Genomic DNA, 24,042 nt, shown 5'->3' on the forward strand with positions numbered 1-24,042 from the left:
ATTAAAATTGCAACCAAACATAATGTCACGAACTTAAAAGAACAAAACAAGAAACAAGAAAGCAATCACATCACCAAAGGTCAAAGCGGAGCTGTAAAAGCTCAGGCACTAGATAAAGAAAGCTGGCAGAGCTCTGAAGAGAAACGTCAGAGAAAAGTGAAGCCAGCCTAGCAGGGAAGTGTGCATGGAAACAGCATGGAGAACAGACCCTACTGAAACACCATCGCGGATATGGAGGAGGACAGGACTAAGACAGCAACTCAAATTCAAACACCAAGAGAGCTGCAGGGCCTGAGAAAACGCAAATGCTAGGAGAGGTTGACAAAAGGGAGCAAACACACAATTTCCATCTTTTTGCAAAGATGTAGCAACATGGACGGAAATGGAGATACCATTTGAAGTGAAATATGCCAAGCACAGAAAGACAAGCTTTGCATGTTCTCACTCCTCTGTGGGAGCTAAAAAAGTGGATCTCATGAAGATAGAGAGTAGATTGGTGGCTACCAGAGGCTGGGAAATGGGATGGGGCAGGGGAGGAAGTGGAAACATTTATAAGGACTGTACACTTAAAATGTAAACATGGTAAATTATGTATGTATATTTTACCTCAATAAAAAACAAATTAAAAAGAAAAAACAAAAAGAAAAATGTATTTAGATGCAATTCACAAAACATTCCCAGAAATCAAATGAGACTTTGATGTAGTTACAGATCAAAAGTGCCTACCATGTCCTAAAAAACAAAAAAATGACACCAATTGCCACCAACCCCAGTGTCTTTCTCCTTGTTCCCAGAGGACCCCAAGTTCCCCGAGGGACACCACTCATTCTGAAGTGCCCTTTGCTAGCTGTGCTGAGGCCAGCAGCCATGGACATCCTGTCACGTGGCCCTTGCTTGATCTTTGCAGGCCTCCCAAGCTGCCCATCTTGTGGATGATGACTGGGGATGGCAGATGAAGCCCAATTTTGTCAAAGGCGGATTTTTCATTTTTGTTTCCTGCCCTTCTTAATGTTGTATAACTTCCAAAATGAAAAGGGGTAACGCTGCCTTTACCATTCTATAATCCGAAGATGTTGAATATTTTACCTTTTTACACTTAAGAAGCTAAGGCTTTTATCATTAAACAAAATCCCTTTTTACAATTTTACTAATCACTCAAATGCTGTGAAAACCGATGAAGAACGTGCTGGAGGCAGTGAGATGCATTCTCGCGTTGTGCCACAGGGGTGCTCTTGGGAGGCCATTGGCTGGCCCTGCGTGGCTGCACCTACAAGCTTCTTTGGTGTTACGATCAACAACTGCAGTTGGCCCGGTGGGTCCCCACCTGCCCTGGGCTCTCCTTGTATGTTGAAGCAGAGGGTGGGCTTCCAGAAACTGAGAATTCAGATTCTGAAAACAAATGACGGGAGAGTCCACACAGCACAGGGGCCCTCCTGCTGGTAGACCAGGCTAGCTTGTGACAACATGCACATGCCCTCCAGCTGACCAGGGTGTGACAGGGAAGAGGCATGAGATGGCAAGTCTGGCCCAAGTGTCAGGTCAGTAGCTCAGCCAGGATCCTCCCAGGCGAGGGCTGGAGAAGCAACAATAATGGGCATCTATTCTTACTCTGTCAGTTGTTTGCTGGCTTAGAAAACCTAGGTTCTAGACATTTTAATTGTCTTACTGCAGTGGAAAAAATGCCAGTTGGGCTCAAGGGTGAATGTGAGTTTCTTGAGGTCTTTCTGAAGGCTGTGTGGGTATCTGACTGTTTCTGAAACCTTCTGAGGTCTGTTATTTTTATGGGGGAGGAGAGGCCAGCTGAGAATGTCTTGCCACCAACTTGGAGCACTAAGCAGCCAAGAGCCTGGTGTCTCACGAGGGCTGTGCAAGCTTGTGTGTGACACATCCCAAACAGCTATGGATTCCTTGTGATAGTGTCTAGCTAGTGGTAAGAAGTGTGTTTTTAATATTCTAAGTCATTTCAAAATGTTTTTAGTGGATGACAGGCCAGGGTTTTTTTTTGTTTTGTTTTGATAGGAGTCTTGCTTTGTCACCCAGGCTGGAGTGCAATGGCACAATCGCGGCTCACTGCAACCTCCACCTCCCAAGTTCAAGTGATTCTCCTGCCTCAGCCTCCTGAGTAGCTGGGATTACAGGTGCGCACCACCATGCCTGGCTAACTTTTATATTTAGTAGAGACGGGGTTTCACCACATTGGTCAGGCTGGTCTCGAACCCCTGACCTCGTGATTGGCCAGTGTTTTAAAATTAGAAACAGATATCACCAGCAATAGAAAATGAAGAACACTGTATTAATGTTTATTTCTAATTACAAGAAACAGAACATCAGTCCCTTATTTGTACAAAAATACCTGAAAGTTTACAATTAGGTTCACGAGCCAAAGAGCTATGTACAGAATGAAGCAAAGCACATGGAATAAAGGTTTTGTCTCTTCATTAATACCTTCTGCATTCCCTGAAAACGTTTATACACGCCAGGCCAATTTACAGTCACTGCAGTTTGCACTGTGACATCACAAATCTACCGCCAGCTTGCCCGCCCCCAGAAAGGTGCAGAGATCGGTCATACTGTCAGGTATTAAGTGCAGAAAAGAGAAGACAAAACATCTAGGCTGAGGCACATGTTTCTTCAAGGTTTAGCAAACAAAAGAACATTCTGGAACTCTAACACCTAGTGTAACAGAGCTTACCTATTAAACTCTAATAACCAAAGCATTTGGCGTTTTCCTTCTCAACTTCGTCCTGGTTGCTACATGGAGTTTCATTTAGAAAAGAAAATCACAGGCAGAGATACAAAGTCAACAGGCTCCAAAACAACCCTGAGCTGTCCCCTTTACATTCATGTCAATTAAATACAAAAATAAAAGTCAAATGTCCTTCCGTCCCCGGTTTGCGGGACTTGTTCTCAGGTGGAATTCCCAGCCGCCCAGCGCGAGGCCAGCGAGCTGGGGCCTTAGGAAGTCTGCCGCCACGTGGAGGCGGTTTACATTCTCCAACAATTCACTTCGGCAGGGAAAATACAAAAGACTACGTCAAACCAGCTACATACAAAACTGTGAATCAGAGTCAAGCTTTTGTTCTCCTTTTAAATAAACGCATATTTATAAATATGAAATACTGCAAATACAAGCTGTCTATTGGAGAGAGGCGTGAGAGAGAGAGATTATACACTGATGGGACTGGTCTACGTACACAGAAAAAAGACATCCTAGAGTTGTTTTTCCTTGAAAAGGGTTTACCTCGAGCCAGTGAAGAGGAAGGAATCGTGGTGTAACTGCAATGTCCGTCCCTACAGTGAAGCCTGCCGCCAGGTGTGAACGCGAGAATTATCTTATTGTCAATAGTTTGAAAGACTGACTGGCTGCGAAAGGAAGAAAATGCAATTGAGCACTGATGGTTAAAAACATGTTTTGCTAGAAAATTCTTCATTTGTATACCTTTCATGGAAAACAACTAGAGTGTGGTCTGTAGACTGAAATACAGTGTTACTATACGGTAGACTGACTTCCAGCTGATTGGCCTTACTGAAGCTTGTGACACTGCTCTAGGCTACGGGGGTTGACTGAGGAGCAGAGAAATGCTGTTCCTTAGGGAGCACTTCAGTGGGGCGGATTTGGGGCAATATCGTGGCCAGCACACATTAATAGAAGCCAGGCAGGTGTTGTCTTGAAAAAGGAAATCATTCTGCTCACCACAGTAGTTTGTTGCTTGTCAAAGGAGTCCTTTCTGCTTTACAGGGATCAAAGGTAAGGAAATGGCCACTCTCACACCTGATCACTAAGCTAAGGGGACGTGGCAAAGGGGGCCACCCGAGGGGCGGAGGGGACCAAGTGACAACTCAAGCCACCATCTGACTCATCTCCCGGAGCGGGGACAAAGTGTTGTGTTGACAAAACTCTTCCATGTCCACAACCACTGTGAGGTACTTCTGACCCTAAGCCAGCAGAGGAGGAGCCTCTAGCTGCTCTGTGTTCACTGGCTTATGGGGGTTTTCAGCAGGACGGAGGGCTGCAAGCAAAGATCTTTAAATATCAGCCTGTGCCTGTGCCCCCTGCAGCGTTTCCTTGTCTTTATCACTATGGAAACCCATGAGACACAGCACGAAGACAACCAGGTGCCATTTTCTCTTTAGATCCTTTAATCCCCCGAGGGACATCAGCCGTGAAACGACTCACACCACTGCAGCAGCAGGGGTAAGGCAGTGATCGTTCTAGAACAGGCTGAAGGCTGTGGAAACGCAAGGCTGAAGTACCCAGGTGGATTATGCAGCATCCACCGCTGGCCGATGACGGGTGCCAGGTGTGTCTCAAGGAGGCTGGCCCACGTCAATCTAGAGGCGAGGCCATTCAGCCTGCTATTTGTGGAACAGTGAATTTTCCAAAGGAATAAAGTCTCCTGCACTGTGCAGAACAAGACACACTAATAACAAGAGGATCTGACATCTGAGCATAGAGAAATGATTAACAGACTGTGGTTGCTTGACTGAGTCCACAAAACATGCCAAATGCCTACCACAGTGACACCTTTTATTTTAACAAGAAAGCTTTTCAAGTATACTGGGAAGGGCTGGGTTTGTCATTTGGGAGCTGAATCCACACCGTGGTAGTCGGCAGAGGGTGTGGAGGACCCTCTGGGAACATTTGGGGACCCATATTCAGTTTGAAATCTGCCCATTCAAAACTCTTTCTGTATTATATGAGTTGAAACGCCACATCCCCCTCCTACCATAGGCTGAATACAATATTGAAAACAAAGAAGGAGTGCAAAAAAGTGATCAATACAAAAAAAGTAAACATATCAGTTTTAATTGTCAAGATTATTCCAGGGCAAGAGTTCATTTCCAATCACTTCTCTCCGGTTCTTGTTCCTAAGCGGCCCAAGCCAAGATGATCATTCCAGTTTATTTTCAAATTTCCGCTGGATCTTCCATGCCCTCCCCAATTTGGCCGACGCAGAGGGAGGCGACCCTGCTGGGTTCACAGCAGCAAATCGTCGTTTAAGTCCAACAAACTAGTCAATCTTGGTCGGCTGGCACCGAACGAACCCATCTCGCTCTGGGTCCCCAGGTGCAGAATCGATGTGTGTTCTTCACCAACGCACAGACCGCTTCTTCACTCCAGTGTTCACTTCCTCCAGTCTTCAGCCGAGAGGACATCTGCGGTCATAAGGCCACTCGGATGCAGTGGTGCTTGAGTTTGCAAGGCAGGACTCCTTTGTTCAGCTGGTAAAAGTCAACCAGCTGGATCAGGTCAGAGAATTTGGTGTTCCCGTCATCTAGGCTGAAGAACGTCTGCCCGTCGTCCTCGCACTGGAGAGACACAAGAACACTTGCCAGGTTAGAGGCCGCCACCTCAGGGAACAGAACGGGGCCCACGGCCAGCAGCAGCTACATCTGCCCATGATTTGATTCCAGAGGGACACACAGGGCAAGGTAGGCTAGAAAACACCAGGGGCGGGAAAGACAGGGGAGCAGAGGATGTGTGCTGGGGGCTGCCATGTCCCTGAGCGAGGGACAGACTTTGGGTGGGCTGCGGAGGCTGCTGAGGACAGCTAGCTCCCCTGCTCCCTAAGGTGGTCAAGGGGAAGGGCTCGAAGTTGCCCCCAGTTCACCCAGCTCATGAGAATTACATTTACCAGTTAACTTGTAAGTACCCACTGCACACAGCATGCCCCGAGAAGACTGCACAAACCTGGGTCCTCACTATACGACCTCAGCCAACTCCTGAGGCCCCAGGGGTTTACTCTGCTCCATGATGCAGCAACTGTTGGGTGGCTATGAGGGATTAATAAGCTCACGCAGGTAAATTCCGTTCCTAGGTCCCTGAATATGGGGCAGTTATTTTTATTAAAGCAGGGGAATGCCACAGTATCTCCCAGAGAGAATCATATTCCTAACACCTATTTTAACTCAGTGAGTTTTCAGTTGGATGACTGTAGTACAGTGCAAAACACTGCTGAAAGGAGGTCGTGTTGTTCAGCGGGAACAGGTCAGCTTTAAGGCTTGGCTAATTAATGAGCTTGGAACCACTTCGTAACTCTAAAACCACTGCTAGAGCTAACAGCACATCCCACAGCCAGTTTTCACACACAGAGGCTGCACACCTAATGCCCTAAGTCCCAAGTTGCTGTTCTTTTGTTACTTGTAGGATTTGGGCATTACACACTCTGCCTACCACGAAAGCCCCCTTTCTTTTTTTTTTTTAATTTACTCATCCAGCCTAAAATGTCAATCACTTTTCATTTTATATTTTGAGCTAAAAGAATTATAACTGTGTGAATAATATAATGCAGTAGAAGAACAAAAAGGATCGTCTATGCAGCACTTTCCCTAGGACAGTAATTCCTGTATTTGCATACAAGGTTGGCTGGAAGCTGGGAAGGCTGGGCTCAACCCCAGATTCTGTTCCTCACCCCAGCGCGGTGCAGGGAAAGCCACTGACAGCCATGAGCCTCATTTTCATCACGAGTAAGGTGGGGATGTCAGCACACAGCAGGAAGCAAGCAGCCACAGAAAAGACAGTGCGTGGCACACTGCCTTCCCCTGGCTCACAAAAGCTAAGCAAGACACCCTCCTCATCCTGTATGGTCCATGGCTGCCAGTCACTACACGATTCTTGAGATCATAACAAAGTCCTGGGGGTCAGATAAGCCTGAAGAACTCCAGGTTCAACTGTGTAAAACAGGTGAGTTTAGTTAATTTAAGCCTTCTCAGAGCTTTTTCTTTGCTGACATGCAGATTGAATCTCTGAGAGGAAACTGTCCAGCCAGCCTCTTTTGGTAGAGTTTGGGTTCCACAGGATGCATTTCACAAACATTATCATTACCTGCAGAATTTATCAATTCAGCATGTAAACAGCTATTAATTTTGTGTATTGTATTCTCAACTAAACTGAATTCTTGTAGGCACTGATCTAGCACTCTAATCATGAACTAGAATTGAACTGTGGCATACTGAAGTGAGAGGTAAACATCAGGCGAATCAAACATAAAGTGCTTTGTCAAAAAAAGTAGTGTTGATTAATGTATTCTGTAATGAAGTTTTTGGAATTGTTCAAAGGGAGAATGGTCTTTAGATTCAAGGACCATGTGGAAGGAGAAACAAAATTACTCTTTCGGAGGCCACTTACGCTTCTTGGATAGCCCTGGTGTACACCAGGACAAATTACAAGACTCCTCAGACTCCAGCAGCCAACAGGCAATCCTGCTGCACAACTCCTGCCTTCCAGACCCATGTGCTCACGGCTGCTGCGACCTCAGCTAATTCTCCTCCACCTCCCCTTCCTGTCACCTTGATCCTTCCCATCAGTACCCTTTCAGCTGTGGGCCCTCAGCTAATTCTCCTCCACCTCCCCTTCCTGCGACCTTGATCCTCCCCATCAGTACCCTTTCTGCTGCAACCAAGAGCTCACAGGCTCAAGGGGGGCCTCAACACCCTATCACCACTTTCAGGATTATTTCCAGGGAAATGTTTTTCTAATTTCAAAAGACAAACCTGTAAAGAAATTCTTGAAAGTTTCTTAACTGCAGCCTTGAAACTGTCTGATACTTACCGGTCTTGTGGGTTTATAACTTGAAAATTGCATTAAGAATGAAACCAGAAAACAAACCACAAGGACTGGTCTGAGAACATCAATACTTACAGGTAAGATCTGGAAATTTTTAATTTTCTGGTGATGACACAGTGTGAGTACAAATGCCTTTGGATTACTCTGGCTGTCACGGAGGAGAAAAAGCCTGGGGAAGGGAAAATAGTTGATTGCTAAAATATTTTAAAATCTGGAACTAATCACACACACACACTCTCTTTCTCTCTCTCTCTCTCACACACACACACACACACACACACACAAACACACACACACACAGGCTTGGAGCCACAATGCTTCAGTGCTTTGGCATTTAAGTGGCCTCTAGGGGCAACAGCACACCAGGCAAGCACCAAGACGGTAATTCTGAATTGTCATTCTCCATTGGAAAAAAGCTGGGCTCCTTGGGGATATGCCTGACTACAGGGTTAGGGCAGGGAAACTATAGGATGAAAAGGAATATTTTGTGCCTGCATATCAAGAAGTGCTCAAAGAATAATGAGGACATGTCAAAAAGACACAGGAGGCAGGATGACTAAATCTGGGCATCAAAATGAATTTTAAAAGTAATGAATCATAACCCATGAAATCGGAATCCGTGAGTCTGTAGTATTATTTAAAAATAAACAAGCAAATAAATTAATACGGGAGAAGGCAAAAATCTTTCTTGGAGGAGAATGTCAGCCAATAAATAAAGGCATGATGTATTCAAAAACTACCCTTTGGCAATTACTGTAGTAACTAACAATTAACGAAGGAGGGGGGATCTTCAACAAATGCTGAAACCAGCAGATGAAAAGTGGATGAGAAACAAGAGTATTTTCATGGCATCAAAGTATTGTACTGTTAATACTTATTTACTACAAAGGGGAAAATAATAGCTTTACAGTGGAGAAATCCGGCCGACAGCATCTTCTTCATCAAGTGTCTAAATTACTACCACTAGCAATGAGACAAATTGACCTTGAGGGCCTCCGGAGACGATGTACTGAAGATGACACAACATCACTTTTCGGGGGTGCTCCTGCCAAAAATGCATAGCCTGAATCTCACCATGAGTGAGGAGCCTAGGCTGAGCCCAGGCACACTCTACAAGAACTGGCTTCTACTCGAAACGCAGGTCAAGATTATGAATACATGCTGGGAGAGAAGATTTAGGATGAAGATGTTCTTTTGCTATAAAGGAGGCAATTAGGAAGAAGGGTATAGATTAGACAATGAACTGCGTCATCAATGTTAACTTCCTGGTTTTTATAATGGTACTGTGGTTATAGAAGTTCTTGTTCTTAGAAATTTTACACTGTAATAATTCAGACTAGAGGGACATCATGCCACAACTTACTCCTAAACGGTTCAGAAGAAAAAACAATAACTAAGAACAATAAGGCAAATGTGCCATAATCTTATTAAGGGTATCTGGGCGAAGTGTGTATAGTTCATCCTATTACTATTGCAACCTTTCTACAACCTTAAAATTATTTTTTAATCCTAAATTAGAATAGCACAAAAAAGGCATAAAATCATTGCTCTTACATGAGAAAATCTGGAGTTAGCTGAAAAGATAGTTATACATCAGAAAGCGAAGAAAGATCCAATGAAAGCTACAAAGAAGAAATGGCCTGAAAAGGAACTCACTTTAAATGTATCCAAAACCAAACTACAATCATCAGCAAAATCACCAGGTCTAGATTGTAATGTGAAGATGGAAAGCAGTTAAATAAGACTGGAAAATCCCATGCTGAAAAGGTAAAATAAATATATTTTACTGCAGGACTTCTCAGAGCCTTAAATATGTGAATATTCATGGTAACTGTCTAGCAGTTTTCCAATCTTACCTACGTAGAAACCTCCACCACCCTTTCTAAAATAGCACTTTGCAGGCCTTGTGTGCTTCAGGATATACTTTGGGAAACACCGATCAGAATGGGATTCCATGGTTTGGCTTGGTCAGGCCAGATGGGACGGCGTGAGGAAGCTCAGACCCCACTGGGGAACACGCGGCACCGCCAGAGAGAAGACAAGGAGATCCAGTTCTTCTCCCAAGCGCTGGTGCATGCTGGGCAGCTGTGCCCACCTCAAAGACTTGTCAGAGTCATGTCATTCCAAATAAAACATCGTTACTCTGACACCCAGAAGTTTGCCGAGCTTCAGCTCTAACTAGAGGAAAATGTGGGGCGTCCCTTTCTCTGCCGTTAACTACCTGCTGTCTCCTTCTGCAGATGGGAAGCTACAGACGAGTGAATGGCAGCATGGCCCAGGCCTGTTCACCCGAGAGGGACGTGTACCCCTGAGAGGGGCAGGCTCACCCTGGGAAGTCCCAAGGCTGCTGGAAGGCTTGAGCTTTATAGGGAATGCCTGAAGGTTGTCTATCTGAGATGACTGCTATGGGGGGAGAATGGCATGGCTTAGGCATCAGCAGGAATCCTGGATAGGTCACTTATTAGCTTCATCATCTTGGGCAACTTCTCTTCTCAGCCTCAATTTCTTCATCTGCAGAAGGGGAACAACACCTCTTTTTTTTGAGACGGAGTTTTGCTCTTGTCACCCAGGCTGGAGTGCAATGGTGCAATCTCAGATCACTGCAACCTCCGCCTCCCAGGTTCAAGCGATTCTCCCCTCTAAGCCTCCCAAGTAGCTGGGACTACAGGCGCCCGCCACCACACCCAGCTAATTCTTATATTTTTAGTAGAGATGGGGTTTCATGGTATTAGCCAGGCTGGTCTCAAATTCCTGACCTCAGGTGACCCGCCCGCCTCGGCCTCCCAAAGTGCTGGCATTACAGGCATGAGCTACTGCACCCAGCCAGAATAACTCTTCTCTTACAGGACCACTGAGAAGACCATGGCTGATGTATATACAGCTTTGTGCATGATCACACGCAATACAAGGTAGCTTGAAATAACAATCACTGCAATCAGCCAACTGCCACAATCCAGTGATTTCTAAGGGGACTGCAGTTATAGGAAAGATGCCCAGTGAGAAGCTAAGCACATTAAGTGACTATTAACCAGGCTCAGAAGTTGTAAACACGGCCCAGGATGGACAGTGGCAAGAACCAGGTAAGTTCTTAAGAATCGATGCTAGGGATGGTGCACTCACCAGTCCATCATAAATGAACGAAGAGCCCCTTGTGACAGGACCCGACAGTGATCAGAGTACAATCTAGACCACGTTTACAAGCAAGACACCGTGCAAAGTGTTTCATGCATGTAGTAACTCATTTATCTTCATGGTGATACTGTTATCTTCATTTCACAATGATAAGGGAAGTGACACACAGAGAAGCTAAGCAACTTCCCCAAGGTCACACAGCCAGTCATGGAGGAGTTCCTGGTTCAGCAGGAAAAGCAGACGAAAAGTGAAAGTATCCCTCTTACAAGGGTGCTATGTGAGTCCTGGGGATAACACCTCTCTTTCTGCGGTTGGGAGAAGGGAAAGCTTCAAAGAATTCAAATTTTGCCGAAGAGGTTTCCTTCCAACATGTGGAGGGGCATGAAGTGCAGACAGAGGGACTGCACAGGCAGATGACACAGGGGTCGATGCCTGGCACAGCAGGAAGGCCAGTGGGGCTAGACCATGAGTGTGGGCGTGGCGGGGGGGGGGCATCCACATGCCCTGGGGGGATAAGCATGGTGTTGGGGGTGGGGTGGGATGGTTTGGCAGAGAGGACTACAGACCTAGATTTCCCCTTAAAAAGATCCTTCTCCTGCAGTTCTGGGATGGGCATGGGTGGAAGACAGGAAGGAAGCAGGCGGCAAATTCAGTGCAGGGCTGGTAAAGCACGAGTATGCGCACGCACACGCTCAGCTGCATGGGTGGGGACGGGGATGGGAGGGGAGCTGCCTGGATCCTGGGATTTCAGGAATACTTTACGGGCTTATTTAAGGCTCTGATGTCTCTTTCTAACTGCATACACCGTTTGAGAATAAAGCTATGGAAAATGCTGTTGTTATACTGTCTGTCCAGAATCTTGTGCTGTTTTTCGAGGTGGTTTTCTTTTCTTTGTTGTTTAACTCTTTAAACTGGCTTGCCTTCATCATCTCTGCAGGGATCAGTAAAGATTAGAAATGGATTATTTACCTTGTTATACAAATACACCTCCTCCCTACACCCAAGAATTGAGAGGAAGATGAGCTGTTCCTGTGTTAACGCCTGAATCGATCCCATTATCTGCATTTCTGTGTGTGGTTAGCGCTCCAGCAGCCTAAGGCGGGAGCTGGAAATGACAGCCTTGGAGATGAGGAAGGCTCCAGGGAGGACGGAGAGGAATGCCTGCTGAAGAATAAGACGGGTGGCACCAGCCGGGCTGATTTGGGGAACGGAAGGTAACAGAGGTGATGCTTCTATCGCTTTACAGGTCTGGAAAGATGGAAGCCTCGCCAACTGGGTTTCTGATCCAAGAAAAATTGAAAGACAAACGTGGCTGGGGGAAGCAAAACGCTGACACACAATTCAGGTGGCCCAGCAGTGCTGACCTGCAATCCACCCCACCCCAAGGCAGCCCTTTCAATCCAAAGTGGACAGAGTGGGCCTTATCCCAGAATCACTCAGGAAGCTTCTTCAAACATATGACTGCCACGCCTGCCCCCGAGGTTCAGAAACATCTTCGCCTCGGGATGATGGGCGTCCTCACTGCCCTGGCCTTGGGGAGGACACTTAGTGGCCACAGCACCAAATAAAGCCTCCTGTGGAAGTGCCAATTCTCCAGCAGAGTGACGCTACCCCGAAGTGAGCCTGCGCTGCCTCCCACACACGGCAAGGGTAACAGAGTTCCCCCTAGAACATTCTGGGCCCACTGTTGATGCGGTTCAGGGGTATAAGCAGGTATACACTGTATTAGAAGCCCCAGAACACACAGATACCCCTAACTCAAAAATGTCACAGAAAGAGAAATTTCTGTGTTAGGCTTTTCTCTCCTCAGGCATGCCAGAAACTTTAGAGGAGAAACATACTGTTTTACAGTTAGAGGAGGAGTTGCTTCTAATGCTTTGAGAGACTGCTCTGTGATAAAGCTGACATCTTGAGTAAGGAGTTTTGGAGCAATTGTAAAGCCATATGGGAAACAAAATAAAATCAGACCCATACTCTACCCAGCAGTGAGGATAAATAAACCCAAGTGCATCTGGGATCGAAACAAAACCAAACAAAGACCAAAAATGAACCAACTAAGGACAAAAGAAAGAAAGGGAGAATGCAGAGAGCAGGAAGGAAGGAAAGAGGAGCAGAGGGAAGGAAGGAGAGAGAGGGGGAAAAGAATCCAAGTACAAGACAACATGAATGCACCCCTTTATGATTTAGGAGTGGGAAAAACAAAAGTGTCTGCAACTTAACTGATTAGAAAAATGGACAAAAAATGTAAACAGGGCAGAACTGCCAAAAGACAAAGAAGTCCTTCCATACATGAAATGAGGGTCAGCCTCCTTCATGAGAGATGCGGCTGACAGCATGACTCTCAGATGAAGAAGTAAGCCTGCTGAGGGACTCTGGTGATACTTCACAATATTACATAGGCCCTGCCCTTCCACCCCACAGCCCTACTTCTCAGGACTCATGGCAAAGATACATGGCAAAATTATGAAACAATGCAGCACTGTGTCTCATAACATTTGCCTGGAAACATGGTGAACATCCCTCAGTAGGGGACATTTTAAAAAATGATGTTCCATGTACATAAAAGAAAACCCAAGAGTGGAAAAGAAATGTGGGCCATCGCGATGCGCTGCTGTGGAGCGATCCTTGGGATGCAGAGACTGCGGAAACTGCGCAGCGCAGTACTTGCGGCACGCTACATTTGCTTAACGAGAGGCAGAAAACAAAATCTTTTCACTCGTATTTGTACAGTGAAATGACAGAAGGATAAACAAACACTAATAAAAGCTGTTTATCAGGTGTAGGGGTTGGGAGGCAGAGTTGAGTGGACAGGGCATGTGCCTTATTTCATAGATCTGACTTTGGAACCATGAAAATGTTTTATGCAATTTACAAAGCAGCATTCAACCAAAAAGAAAATAAATCAGATCCACTTGCAAACACTAAAGAGAACAAACAAACAAACCTGATTTACCCAGCAGTTTGGTGACAGAACCATAGAGAAGAATTACTTTAAGTGACTTTGGGCAAGGTATTTTAAGGTAACCTGCCTGGATTAATCCTTAAGGATTAAAAGGACTGTAAAGAAAACGCAATTCAGGTGTCTTACTGAATTAATATCAGCATTAATATTTTCAAGATATTACAGGTATGTATTTTATATTATGTAATATAAAGTAATAAGTAATTAAGTTAATGCCATTAACAGAGATCATCAGAGGGAAAAAAAACAACAAAATCAAAGAAGTAAAAAATCCTGTAATCTCAAATTTGAATTAGCAATATCAACGTGAACCCAACATTTATTTTTTGTTTTAAAAAAGCCCATGTCCTAGCTCTGTTTACTAAAAAGAGCTAAAGATTGTAGTCTCCAAATACCATTTTGCATTAGAATGAATCAGGGTCCCTGTGAGAAATGCATCGTTTGAGTCTAATACATCTTGTCACCCCAAAATCAAATACCATTAATGCTAGCTCAGAAGAACTCAGGAAGCAACTTGAAGGAACCATTGGCCAATGAGGGGCAAAGTGAGCGTCGAGAAGAGGTTTTGACTGAAATAAATCAAACACAAAAATCTAAGTTCATAGTGACAGTTTAAACAAAATCCAAACAAACTAACAACAAAAACACCCCTTGTTTGCCTCTAGTGGAAGGTGGGAGAACACAAACTCATTCTAAAAATTGACAAGTAAAGGGGAAAACCAGGCATTTACCTACTTTTTCCAGGAAATATCTAATGCAAGAAAGAACTTCAGCTCATATAGGAAGGAATTAGAAAATGATGATTTTGGAACCCCTAATGAAATACTGAACCTGGGCAAGTTCACCAAGGGCTGCTAAAACCATGTGGTGGATGGGGACGGTAGCCTTGGTGGGGAAGTTCCAGCTGGCTGCACTTGAACCCCTGCTCACCCGACACCACTAAACAGCAGCCAGGCTTCAGGCCTCCTCCACTCCAGGCAGTAGAGCACCCAGTACCTGCCCTGCAGACACCAGGCAGAAGAAATGCATCTGATCACACCATGACCACCACTCCCCAGGAATCAGGGAGACAAAGGAACTTATTAAAATAAACCACAAACATGCTATTAGCAAATGACCCACTTCTTTAACAAACAAAAGATGTTTAAAAAAATAGAAGAAAAACAGAGTGATGAGAAAGACTATTTTATATCCAAGGAGACAGAAGTATATGGTATAGCATCTAAATGCCATTTGTGGGTCCTGCCTTAAATAACCTCAACTTAATTTAAAGGAGTTTTTTTGGTGACAACTGGGGAAATCTGAACATGGATTAGCTTTTAGATGATAGTAAGAAATTCTTATTTATTTAGTTAAGTGTAATAACATTGCAGTTATATCAAAACAAAAGGGTCCTTATTTTTTTAGAGACAGGCATTGAGATGTATTTGCTGGCAAAAATTTAGGATATCTGAAATTTCCTTTAAAATAGAAGAGGAGGAAGAGGAGGAGAAAAGGGAAAAGAGAGATGAAGAGGAGGAGGAGGAGAATGTAGGAAAGGGAAGAGGTGAAGTAAGCAGGTTGAAGCTGCGTGATGGGGAAGTGGGGTTTCATTATACACTTATGTAAATGTGAAAATTTCCATAATAAAACTTTTTGTAAAACGAAGGACACAAGAATCATTCTTTGAGTTTAGCAGCTTCCAGGAACCTGTATTTTGAGTATTCAGACCCCGCATGGGACAGCTCCCACATGGATGTAACTACTTCATCAGGGAGGATGATCAGCCTGTGTCTCTTTCTGGAAGACTGCTGGCTCCGCAGTGTCGGCCTTCTGTGGTAACTGCATCCCATGTCCCTGTCCCTATATCCACACTGTGGCTAGCTCCTTCCCAGGGTCATTCAAGTGTGGTCTTGGGATTTGCTTTGGTCAATGTGATGGTGGCAAATGTGATGGTACGAGAATCTTGAGAAGTCTCGTGCATGTGTAGTGGGGTTTAACCTCTCTTGCTATGCCTGGGAGCCTCAAGTAATCTGCTGCAGACACATGCCCAGTCACTCATTGCCACGGCAACAGCTCACAGCAACAACCAAACACGAGTGAACCTATCCTGGACTGTCCAGCCCCAGCCAAGCTGGCCCAGGTGAGAAAGGCCACTCAACCAACAATGATACGTAATTTATTTTTGTTGTTTTAAGCCACTAAGGTTTGGGGCTATTTGTTCTCAGCAAAACCAACCTCATATAGTACACAATCAAAAAGCGTAGGCAAAAGCATTTTTTTTTCCATCTGCCCACTACCTTATGAAGATAAAACAACTTGTGTTGTCCATCTCTTCAGATTTCATACAGAGGTGAAGGATAATTACAGATACAGTCTGGGCAGACATGGATTAGATCCCTTTCTGCCCCTTACTAGCTGGGCAAGCCCTGCGTACCACTTATACCTCTAGCCTACCTTTTCTCCTCTTTAAAATGAGGACAAAACTGCTGCCTGTCCAGCAAGGATGTCTGAGGAATTAAACAGAACAGATCCCCAGCACAATAAAACCTTAGCAGATGACAGCTCTTATCAGTGGTGGTTCCTTACCCATCCACGAGCCCTTGCTGTTTAATGATCCTGTGGGATTCCTCCCTGGAGATCCTCCCATGAAACCAGTGCTGTGTCCTGTGAATCACTGTGGGGGGAAGAGAGGAGGAGGGTAGGATGGTGGTGCCTCTGCAGAATGGCTTCCCTGACAGCACAACCAACTCTGATCAACTCAGAGCCCCTGACTCCCCCAGCTACAGCTTGTGTGGTGCACTCTGGCCACAGGCAAATTCGTAAGGCTCAGGGGGAGTGGAGGGGGGTGCTGTTTGATTTTCTTTATGAACAAAAACATCAGGCAATGTGCCCTGTTTACCTGTACTTAGGGTAGAAGGGTGGAGGGGACTTTGGCTACCTAGGATGTTCATCCGTGTGCTTCGCTTCTGCAAAAGAAATCCCACATTAGCACCGAGGACAGCAGACAGACACACCAAGTCACCCAATATGTCCAAGCTCATGGCAGGCCACTGGGTGGGGTGCTTGACTGGGCTCACAAGGGACCTTGCCCCATCTGAAGACCCCACTGACCCCTGAGAACAAAGAGCTCAGGGTTCCCAGTTGTTAAGAACACCCTGAAATATCTCTAGTAGCCCCAGTATCGAAGTAGACATGCTTATTTCTCACACTGAAGACATACGATGAAAATGCCATGAACATCCTGGTAAATCGCAGGAGAAACACACAAGCCTTTCTATTAAACTCACGCAGTTCTCAAAACACTGGGCACTGGACTCCCCGTGCTTGGGACTTCCTTCTTTTTCCCATCCCCTGAGGCTGAAGTACAGAAAATGCCAGAGTCCAGGCTCCTGCTTTGCACATGGCCTTTAAGTCTCAGGACTTAGAAGCTGAGTGATAGTCTTCCCACCTGGAGATTAAGAACCTAAGCCTCAGGGGTGAGGGAGTGGCCCAAGGCCTTCAGGCTGTTAGTAGCAGACCTTGATGTGAGCACCTGCTGGCCCCACTCAGGCCCGGGCTCTGTGCACTCCACAGACAGCCACTGCCAGTTCATCAGCAGAACAGTTCTGCATAGGAGCCACGGAGGGCAGAGAACTCTGTTCCTCTCCTGTCCCTTCCATGAAAGCCCAGGGGACAGGGGACAGCGGGGAAAGGCTGGGTGCTGGGAACATGGAAGGGGCCTAGAAGGGCCAACTGCTTCCTGCAGCTGAGAACTCAGAGGCCACCCCACTCAACATGGCACCCCTCTTGCCAACCCGCATAGAGCTGTTCCTCTGGGAGAAGACCACGTGGTGGGGCTACCACCTCGAGGGTGCCCCTCCAGGCTGGCCAGGGCCGGGGCCTTACCCTCCAGGCGTGGCCCTCCTCCAGGGCTGCGCTCTGGGCCTCCGCCGGATTCTCTATCACGCGTCCTGTTTGCCCAGAAAAATCCATTGCCACGAGGGAGTTCTCGGAGACACTGCGCTGAAAAGGAAAGGCCGCAGTTCTTAAAATGCAGGGAAATAAGGCAGAGTGGAGTCTTGGCGTGAAACTATCATCAAGACGGTCAGGAAAGGGGAGCAGGGAATGCCTGCTTTCTACCTCTGAACTCCCCAAGTTTCAGGTGGGAAATTCACTGGTTCAGGCTGAAAATTCAGTGGCCCCTTCAGTTTTTCTTAAGAACGAAACACATTCTAGTCCTCCCTGAGTATTAAAAAGGCTGCTGGTGAGGCCCCCGGCACTCGCAGCATTTGGACCATGTGGTCCTTCACAGGCTCCTGACCTGCACTCCAACACATCAAAGAAATCAACAGCCAGGGTGAGCCTAGGCCTCCCCAGTGAGTCATTTCCTCGGGGACGTGGGTTCAGGAAAACTCGTGGACCCTTTCTGTGGCACCATTTGGCATCTCAAAGGGGCAGATGCTGAAGGAGCCTCAGGACTGTATTTTGAGAAGATGAAGTGCTTCTGCTCCTTTGAGAACAGAGTGCCCAGAACACAAGAGGAACGATGACAATCTCTAAATTCTCACCAGGGAATGAATGCAGCGTTAATAGTCAACAGCTCCCATGGGTCCCAAGGTTTAAGGAACAAAAGCGAAAGGCAGGAAAGGCAGTACCCCGCAAGGCCAGAAGTTGTTGCTGCCATTTTTGAGCACTTAAAGAGAGCCACCTACTTACACAACCCTGAGGGGAGATGCAGGGACGGGAGAAGAACGGCAGAGGAATTCACTCCCTGCCGTTGCACTGTTGAGACTACAAAACCCACGTCATCGTGGGACATACTGGCTTCCCTGAAATGCACACACACTCTCCAGAGCTTCTCTTGCCCACCCTGTGTGAAATGAGGCGTCCTTAACACATGTGATGCAGAAGCTGAAAAGGCACTAGACTTCTGAAGCTCCTGGCTTTACTTACCACTGGCGTCGAGAACGGGGACAGCAAGGCCTTCCTCTGCTGAGGGATTCGGTAATTCTGGTAAAGGAGCATTCCATACTGGAGAGGAGAAGCCACAGTTAGTCACCGGCCCGGGAGCCCCGAGGCCCGGCATGTGACAAACGCCACAGCAGGAAAGGGCAATGTTGAGTTCGGAACAGGGAGTGATGCCCTGTACCAGCCTCCAGGAGCCTGAGTGCCGCTGACCCTGATCAACACAGGGATTAGGAGCAATGACGCCCCTTGAAATAAAAAATCCGAGTATAGCTTTTGACTCCCCCAAAACTTACCTACTAGTAGCCTACTGTTGACCAGAAGCCTTAATGATAACATAAACAGTTAATTAACATATATTTCGTATATGTATTCTACACCATATTTTTATAAGGAAGCTAGAGAAAAAAATGTTATTAAGAAAATCGTAAGAGACAATACAATTATGGGACTGTACTGCATTCGATTCTGTAAGTCTACATGTTGACACAATGAATTATCTGTGTGGTGTGGAGGGCAACCATTCAATCTCTAGTATGTATCAAGTAATTTAAGTTTTTCTTGTCATGTTGTGACTTTTCTCTGTTCTTGGGCGCACGCCCAGCTTCACTAGTGGCATTTCACATGGGTCCCATGGTGTTCTTTAAAGTTCCTGTATTGCACTACACACAACGAAAAATACTCCAGAAACATGAGCCCATTTTTTTACTACAACATGCAATTTATTGGAGAGAGGACCCGCTCATGGGGAGATAATTAGCAACACAAGGTGGGTTTCTAAATGGATATTTCCAACATCTGAGTTCACTGTACTAGCAACAGGAGGTGGCTACAAAATTATGAGAGTAATACAGCAGGGACTATAGTTAATTTTATGCAGTTCTGAGGTAATCCGCATCTTTGTTTACATCTCTTGACTACAAATGGTGCCATATACAGTCTGTGTTTGCATGCATTCAGTTTTGATAAATCTTAACTTTATATAATAGATTTATATATATAAAAAAATCTCTAAGTGGACCTGCACAGTTCAAATCATTCAACTTCACATTCAATATGGTGCATGCCTCAGTGCTGCTGCTACTGTGGCCCCTCAGGAGGGAAGAGCTGACTGGTTTTGGAATAAGCGGGACAGTGACAAACATAATAATAATAACATCAAGAGCAAGTAATCTTATTGAGTGCCACTATGGGCTCAATATGTCTAAGACACTATGTGTCTAAGTGCTTTATGTTGTTATTTCATTTAATCCTCTCCATTTTATGAGCTGTACACTATAATTATCCCCATGTTACAGAGCACAGAACTGAAGCACAGAGGAATGAGGCAAGCTGCCCGCAGTCACGACTTTGAACGTACACGACCTGTTCCAGACCCAGTGCCCTCCCTAGCTGAGGCTTGCCACCTAATTGGCTCAGTAGTCTGCACTTTCTGATCCTGGCAATGAGGACTCAGGGCCCTGCAAAGTCTCATACACATCCAGCATCCCAACCTACACACCCAAATCACACATTCCAACCATGTGGAGAAGAAGAAAGAGTCAGAAACAGGAAGTGAAGTCATCAAGTGGGACAGCTCATCAAGTGGGACAGCTCTTCTTTCATGGGATCTAAGCTCAGTTCTGGCTCTAGGTCTCATGGCACATACTCATTTCTAAGATAAAAATACCTAGAACATGATGCAAAGGTCTAATACAGGAACGACTGCACTCCAGCAAGAGAAGAGCGAGAACAGGTCAGGAGAAATATTTGATGAGATAATGACAAAAACTTTCCAAACTTGACAAAAAGACGTCAAGCTACAGATTCAGGGTGTAGGATAAATAAGCCCGTTCCGAGCATATATCATGGAAAAATTGCTGAGAAACAGACACAAAGAAAATGTCAAAAACAACTAGAGGAAAACATGCATTATTTTCACAGAAGCAATGGGAAGACAGACAACTAATTTTTTTACATAAATTATAAGATTCAGAAGACAATGCAGTGGGAAGATGCAGAAGAGAATAACCGCTAACCTTGCATCCTATAACCAGTGAAACGTTCCTTCAAGAATGAAAGTGAAACAAAAAGTGAGAAAATTTCTCAGGCCCACATGAAAAGAACCGCTAAGTTGAGGTCTCCTAGTCCCAGAGAGAAGAATGCAAATTTAGGAAAGATCAAAGTGCAAAGATGTAGGTGATTAAAATTAAAATTGAGTATATAAAACAATAACAACAACACTATGTCTTAAGAGGTTTTATATATATGACAAGAATCCTTCAAAAGGGACAATGGAGCAAATGGAGTGAAAGGTCCTCATGCCTGCCTGAAAGCAGTCAGTAAATGTACTACATTATAAAAGATTTTAATAAGTTCAAGGGGCATGTTAGGCCGGGCGCGGTGGCTCACGCCTGTAATCCCAGTACTTTGGGAGGCCAAGGCAGGCAGATTGCTTGAGTCCAGGAGTTTGTGACCAGCCCAGGCAACATGGCAAAACCCTGTCTCTATAAAAAATACAAAAATTAGCTGGGCATGGAAGTGCATGCCTGTAGTCCCAGCTACTCAGGAGGCTGAGGTGGGAAGATGGTTTGAGCCCGGGAGGTTGAGGCTACAGTGAGATGAGCTCATGCCACTGTACTCCAGCCTGGAAGGCAGGGTGAGACCCTGACTCAAAAAAAAAAGAAAAAAAGATGTGATATCTAGGGTAACCGGGAGAAAATAGTAAATGTACATGTACGTATTGGGTTAATAGAGGGAAAAACATAAATATACTTAATAAATCTAAAAAATTAAGAGAAAAGGAATACAAGAGAGGTGGGACAACCTGGAAAAAACTGCAAATGGCAGGTTCAAATACAAATATGATTATCACACTAAATAATACAATTAAATCACAGTAAATATTTTGGTTAAAAGATAAAGATTATCAAAGTAAAATAGTTACATTGTGATTATAAGAGATATTCCTTAAACATAAGGACCCAGAAAGGTAGAAAAAAGATGGTCCAAGAAAAACTGTGTAATGAAGCAAAGCTGAGGTAAAAACCATTAAATAAATTAATATGTGCCAGATTAGACTCTGGGGCAACGAGCATTGCTAATAAAACATATTTTATAATGTCTTAGAATTGACATACCAGGAAGATACAAATATTCTCAATTTTGGGTACCTAATAACATACACATTTTATTTTATTCACGTTTGCATGTATATATTTACATATATGGGTGTGTGTAGACAGAAAAGATTAAATGGTAATAAATTAATTGTTGCAAAGTTTTAATGCTGCGTTCATTGCCTTTTCAACGTCAGGTCATGTAAAACCAAAGCAATCAGTACTAGGGACTCTTGCATGGATGAGGCAAGACCTCCCTCTTGGGCATGAGTTTCTAGAGTAGATTAAGAGACTTCTAGAAGACAGAGGGAGGAGGAAAGATGGCAATAAATAATTGTTGCAAAGTTTTAATACTATTCACACAGCTCCTATAGCTTCCAAGAAATTACCTAACAAACAATGTAACAGGAAGAAATGAGACAAAAGATTATCTGCTGGCGCTACTAAGAGCATCTTTCTGAAAAGCTAAGTAAAGCCATGCCAGCTTTCTCCTATGTAGACCCAAGTTATAAGATTTACCCATTTTTTTCAAGAAAGTGTATCTGTGTAGGTAAAGATGTAAGAAGGTCCTAGGTTAATTCAAAATAACAACCCAGCTCTGCCTTTCCATGGTTGATATGAAGATGCTGTTTATAGTAGATGGTAAAAGGGCCCTGTCAACTTCAGCCCTCAGACCCTCTTATCCTCTAAAAGGGGATCCGGCGTCCTGTGTCCTCCTCTGGAGGAAGGCAGAGCACACACACGGGATGCCTTGTTTTAGAATGAATGTCAACATGGAGACCCTGGAGTCATAAAGAGTTACCTCCCCACTGTCCCTAACTCTATCCCGGTTATCATTTCTGTATAGTGGGCAATGAATCAGTGCCGACAACACTCAAATGGCGTTTCGATTGCATTACAATCCTATGGCTATTTGGGGCAGAAACACATCACTCGCACTCCACTTGAGACCGGCCCCGAGGCCATCACTGCCACCTTCCTGTCAGGTCTGGCTCCCCAGCCTCCTATAAGAATAGTACCTAAGACGTATCCTTAATGACTCTAGAATCTGTGTATCACTGGATGCAAAGTGCTTCCCTGCAAAGTGGCTGGGACAAGAGGAATGCATTCAGAACTCATGGCAGCTTCCAGGTGGCTCTAGGGAGGGCAGCAAAGCATGGTAGTGAGGAAAGGGGTTCTGGGGCCAGAATGTCAGGGCTCCGACCCTGCTCTGCCACATCGCGGCAGCTACAGCTTGGGCCTCAGTTTTGTCATCCACAAAATGAGGATGATAATATGCATGTCACTGAGCTGTCACAAACAGTAAAGTGATAAAGAATGCCTGGCCCATAGCAAATGCTCAAAAAAATCTTAATATTATGTAACACATCATTGTTAACACTGACAACAATAAAGTCAGTTCGTTTTGCATTAGTCACTCTGCCCACATCCTTTCCTGTGGCTCGTTATGTTAGCGCAACAAAGGAGAGACACCCAAGAAACAGTGGTTAAGAACCTGATACTTGGATTTATTATATATTACCCAAAGTAATAGAATTCATAGCTTCTTGGAGTATACTACCACTTTCCTTTTTCATTTCCTTTTTTTTTTTTTTTTTTGCCTTTTCCAAAACAGATGATTCATTTGCAGATTAAAATTTCAACCATATACAGACAGCTTCAAAAGATCACCCCTGGCCGCTGCCCCTATCTGCACAGCTGCCTCTCCCATCTCCTCTCCCTACTAAGCAACCTCTTTCTTCTCTCCTGCAGCTCACACAATGTTCATGAGCATACCATCAAATACAAATATTCCAATTTTTCCTGTTCCCTTCACACAAATGTAGCCTTCTCTCTATATACTGTTCTGTACTTTGCTTTTTAATTGTTAGTAATTTTTCCACAACAGGACACAAAGAGCAATCTCATTCTTTCTGGAGGTCCATGCAGAATACTGCCCTCAATGGATATTATGTCACCTATGTGACCAGTTCCCACTGATGACCCTTACACTGAAATCCGGCTTACACAGGAGTGGTCTATGATCTATGATGTATTAACATGGACATTTCCTCTTCCATTATGAATTTGTAAAGTTTTGATTTCCATAATTCTTTTTTTAATCAGTGAAAACATAAAATAAGGTTCTGGGAGAGAGATACAGGAAGCCAATCTGTGGAACTTCTGGTTTGGGCCCCAGCATCCTATAAAAATGGCACTAGGATGTATCCTTAATGTCTCTGGAATCTGTGGATTACTGGGTGCAAAATGCTACCTGCCAAGTGGACAGGACAACAGGACCACATTCAGAATTGGATCTGCAGCACCTCCAGGAAAGTTTTGAGCTATGCTTCCTTCGGTTCCTCCATCTCCTTAAT

General features: G+C 44.9%; 1 protein-coding gene across 20 annotated transcripts in view; it reads right to left on the bottom strand.

The window, feature by feature from the left end:
* Window positions 1-2,279: 2,279 nt before the first annotated feature.
* GRB10 (growth factor receptor bound protein 10) overlaps window positions 2,280-24,042 on the bottom strand; it is a 203,055-nt gene continuing 181,292 nt past the window's right edge. For all 20 annotated transcript variants that reach the window (XM_063606236.1, XM_008962875.6, XM_034964099.3 and 17 more), the window contains 6 exons: window positions 18,576-18,653; window positions 17,529-17,645; window positions 16,543-16,609; window positions 16,230-16,317; window positions 7,643-7,736; window positions 2,280-5,310 (listed from right to left, as the gene is read on the bottom strand). In XM_063606236.1, coding sequence (XP_063462306.1) covers window positions 5,164-5,310; window positions 7,643-7,736; window positions 16,230-16,317; window positions 16,543-16,609; window positions 17,529-17,645; window positions 18,576-18,653 — 591 coding nt within the window. In that variant the 3' untranslated portion in view covers window positions 2,280-5,163. The remainder of the gene's footprint in view (window positions 5,311-7,642; window positions 7,737-16,229; window positions 16,318-16,542; window positions 16,610-17,528; window positions 17,646-18,575; window positions 18,654-24,042) is intronic.

The sequence above is a fragment of the Pan paniscus genome, chromosome 6, assembly GCF_029289425.2.
Source record: "Pan paniscus chromosome 6, NHGRI_mPanPan1-v2.0_pri, whole genome shotgun sequence".
NCBI classification, from domain to species: Eukaryota; Metazoa; Chordata; class Mammalia; order Primates; family Hominidae; genus Pan; species Pan paniscus.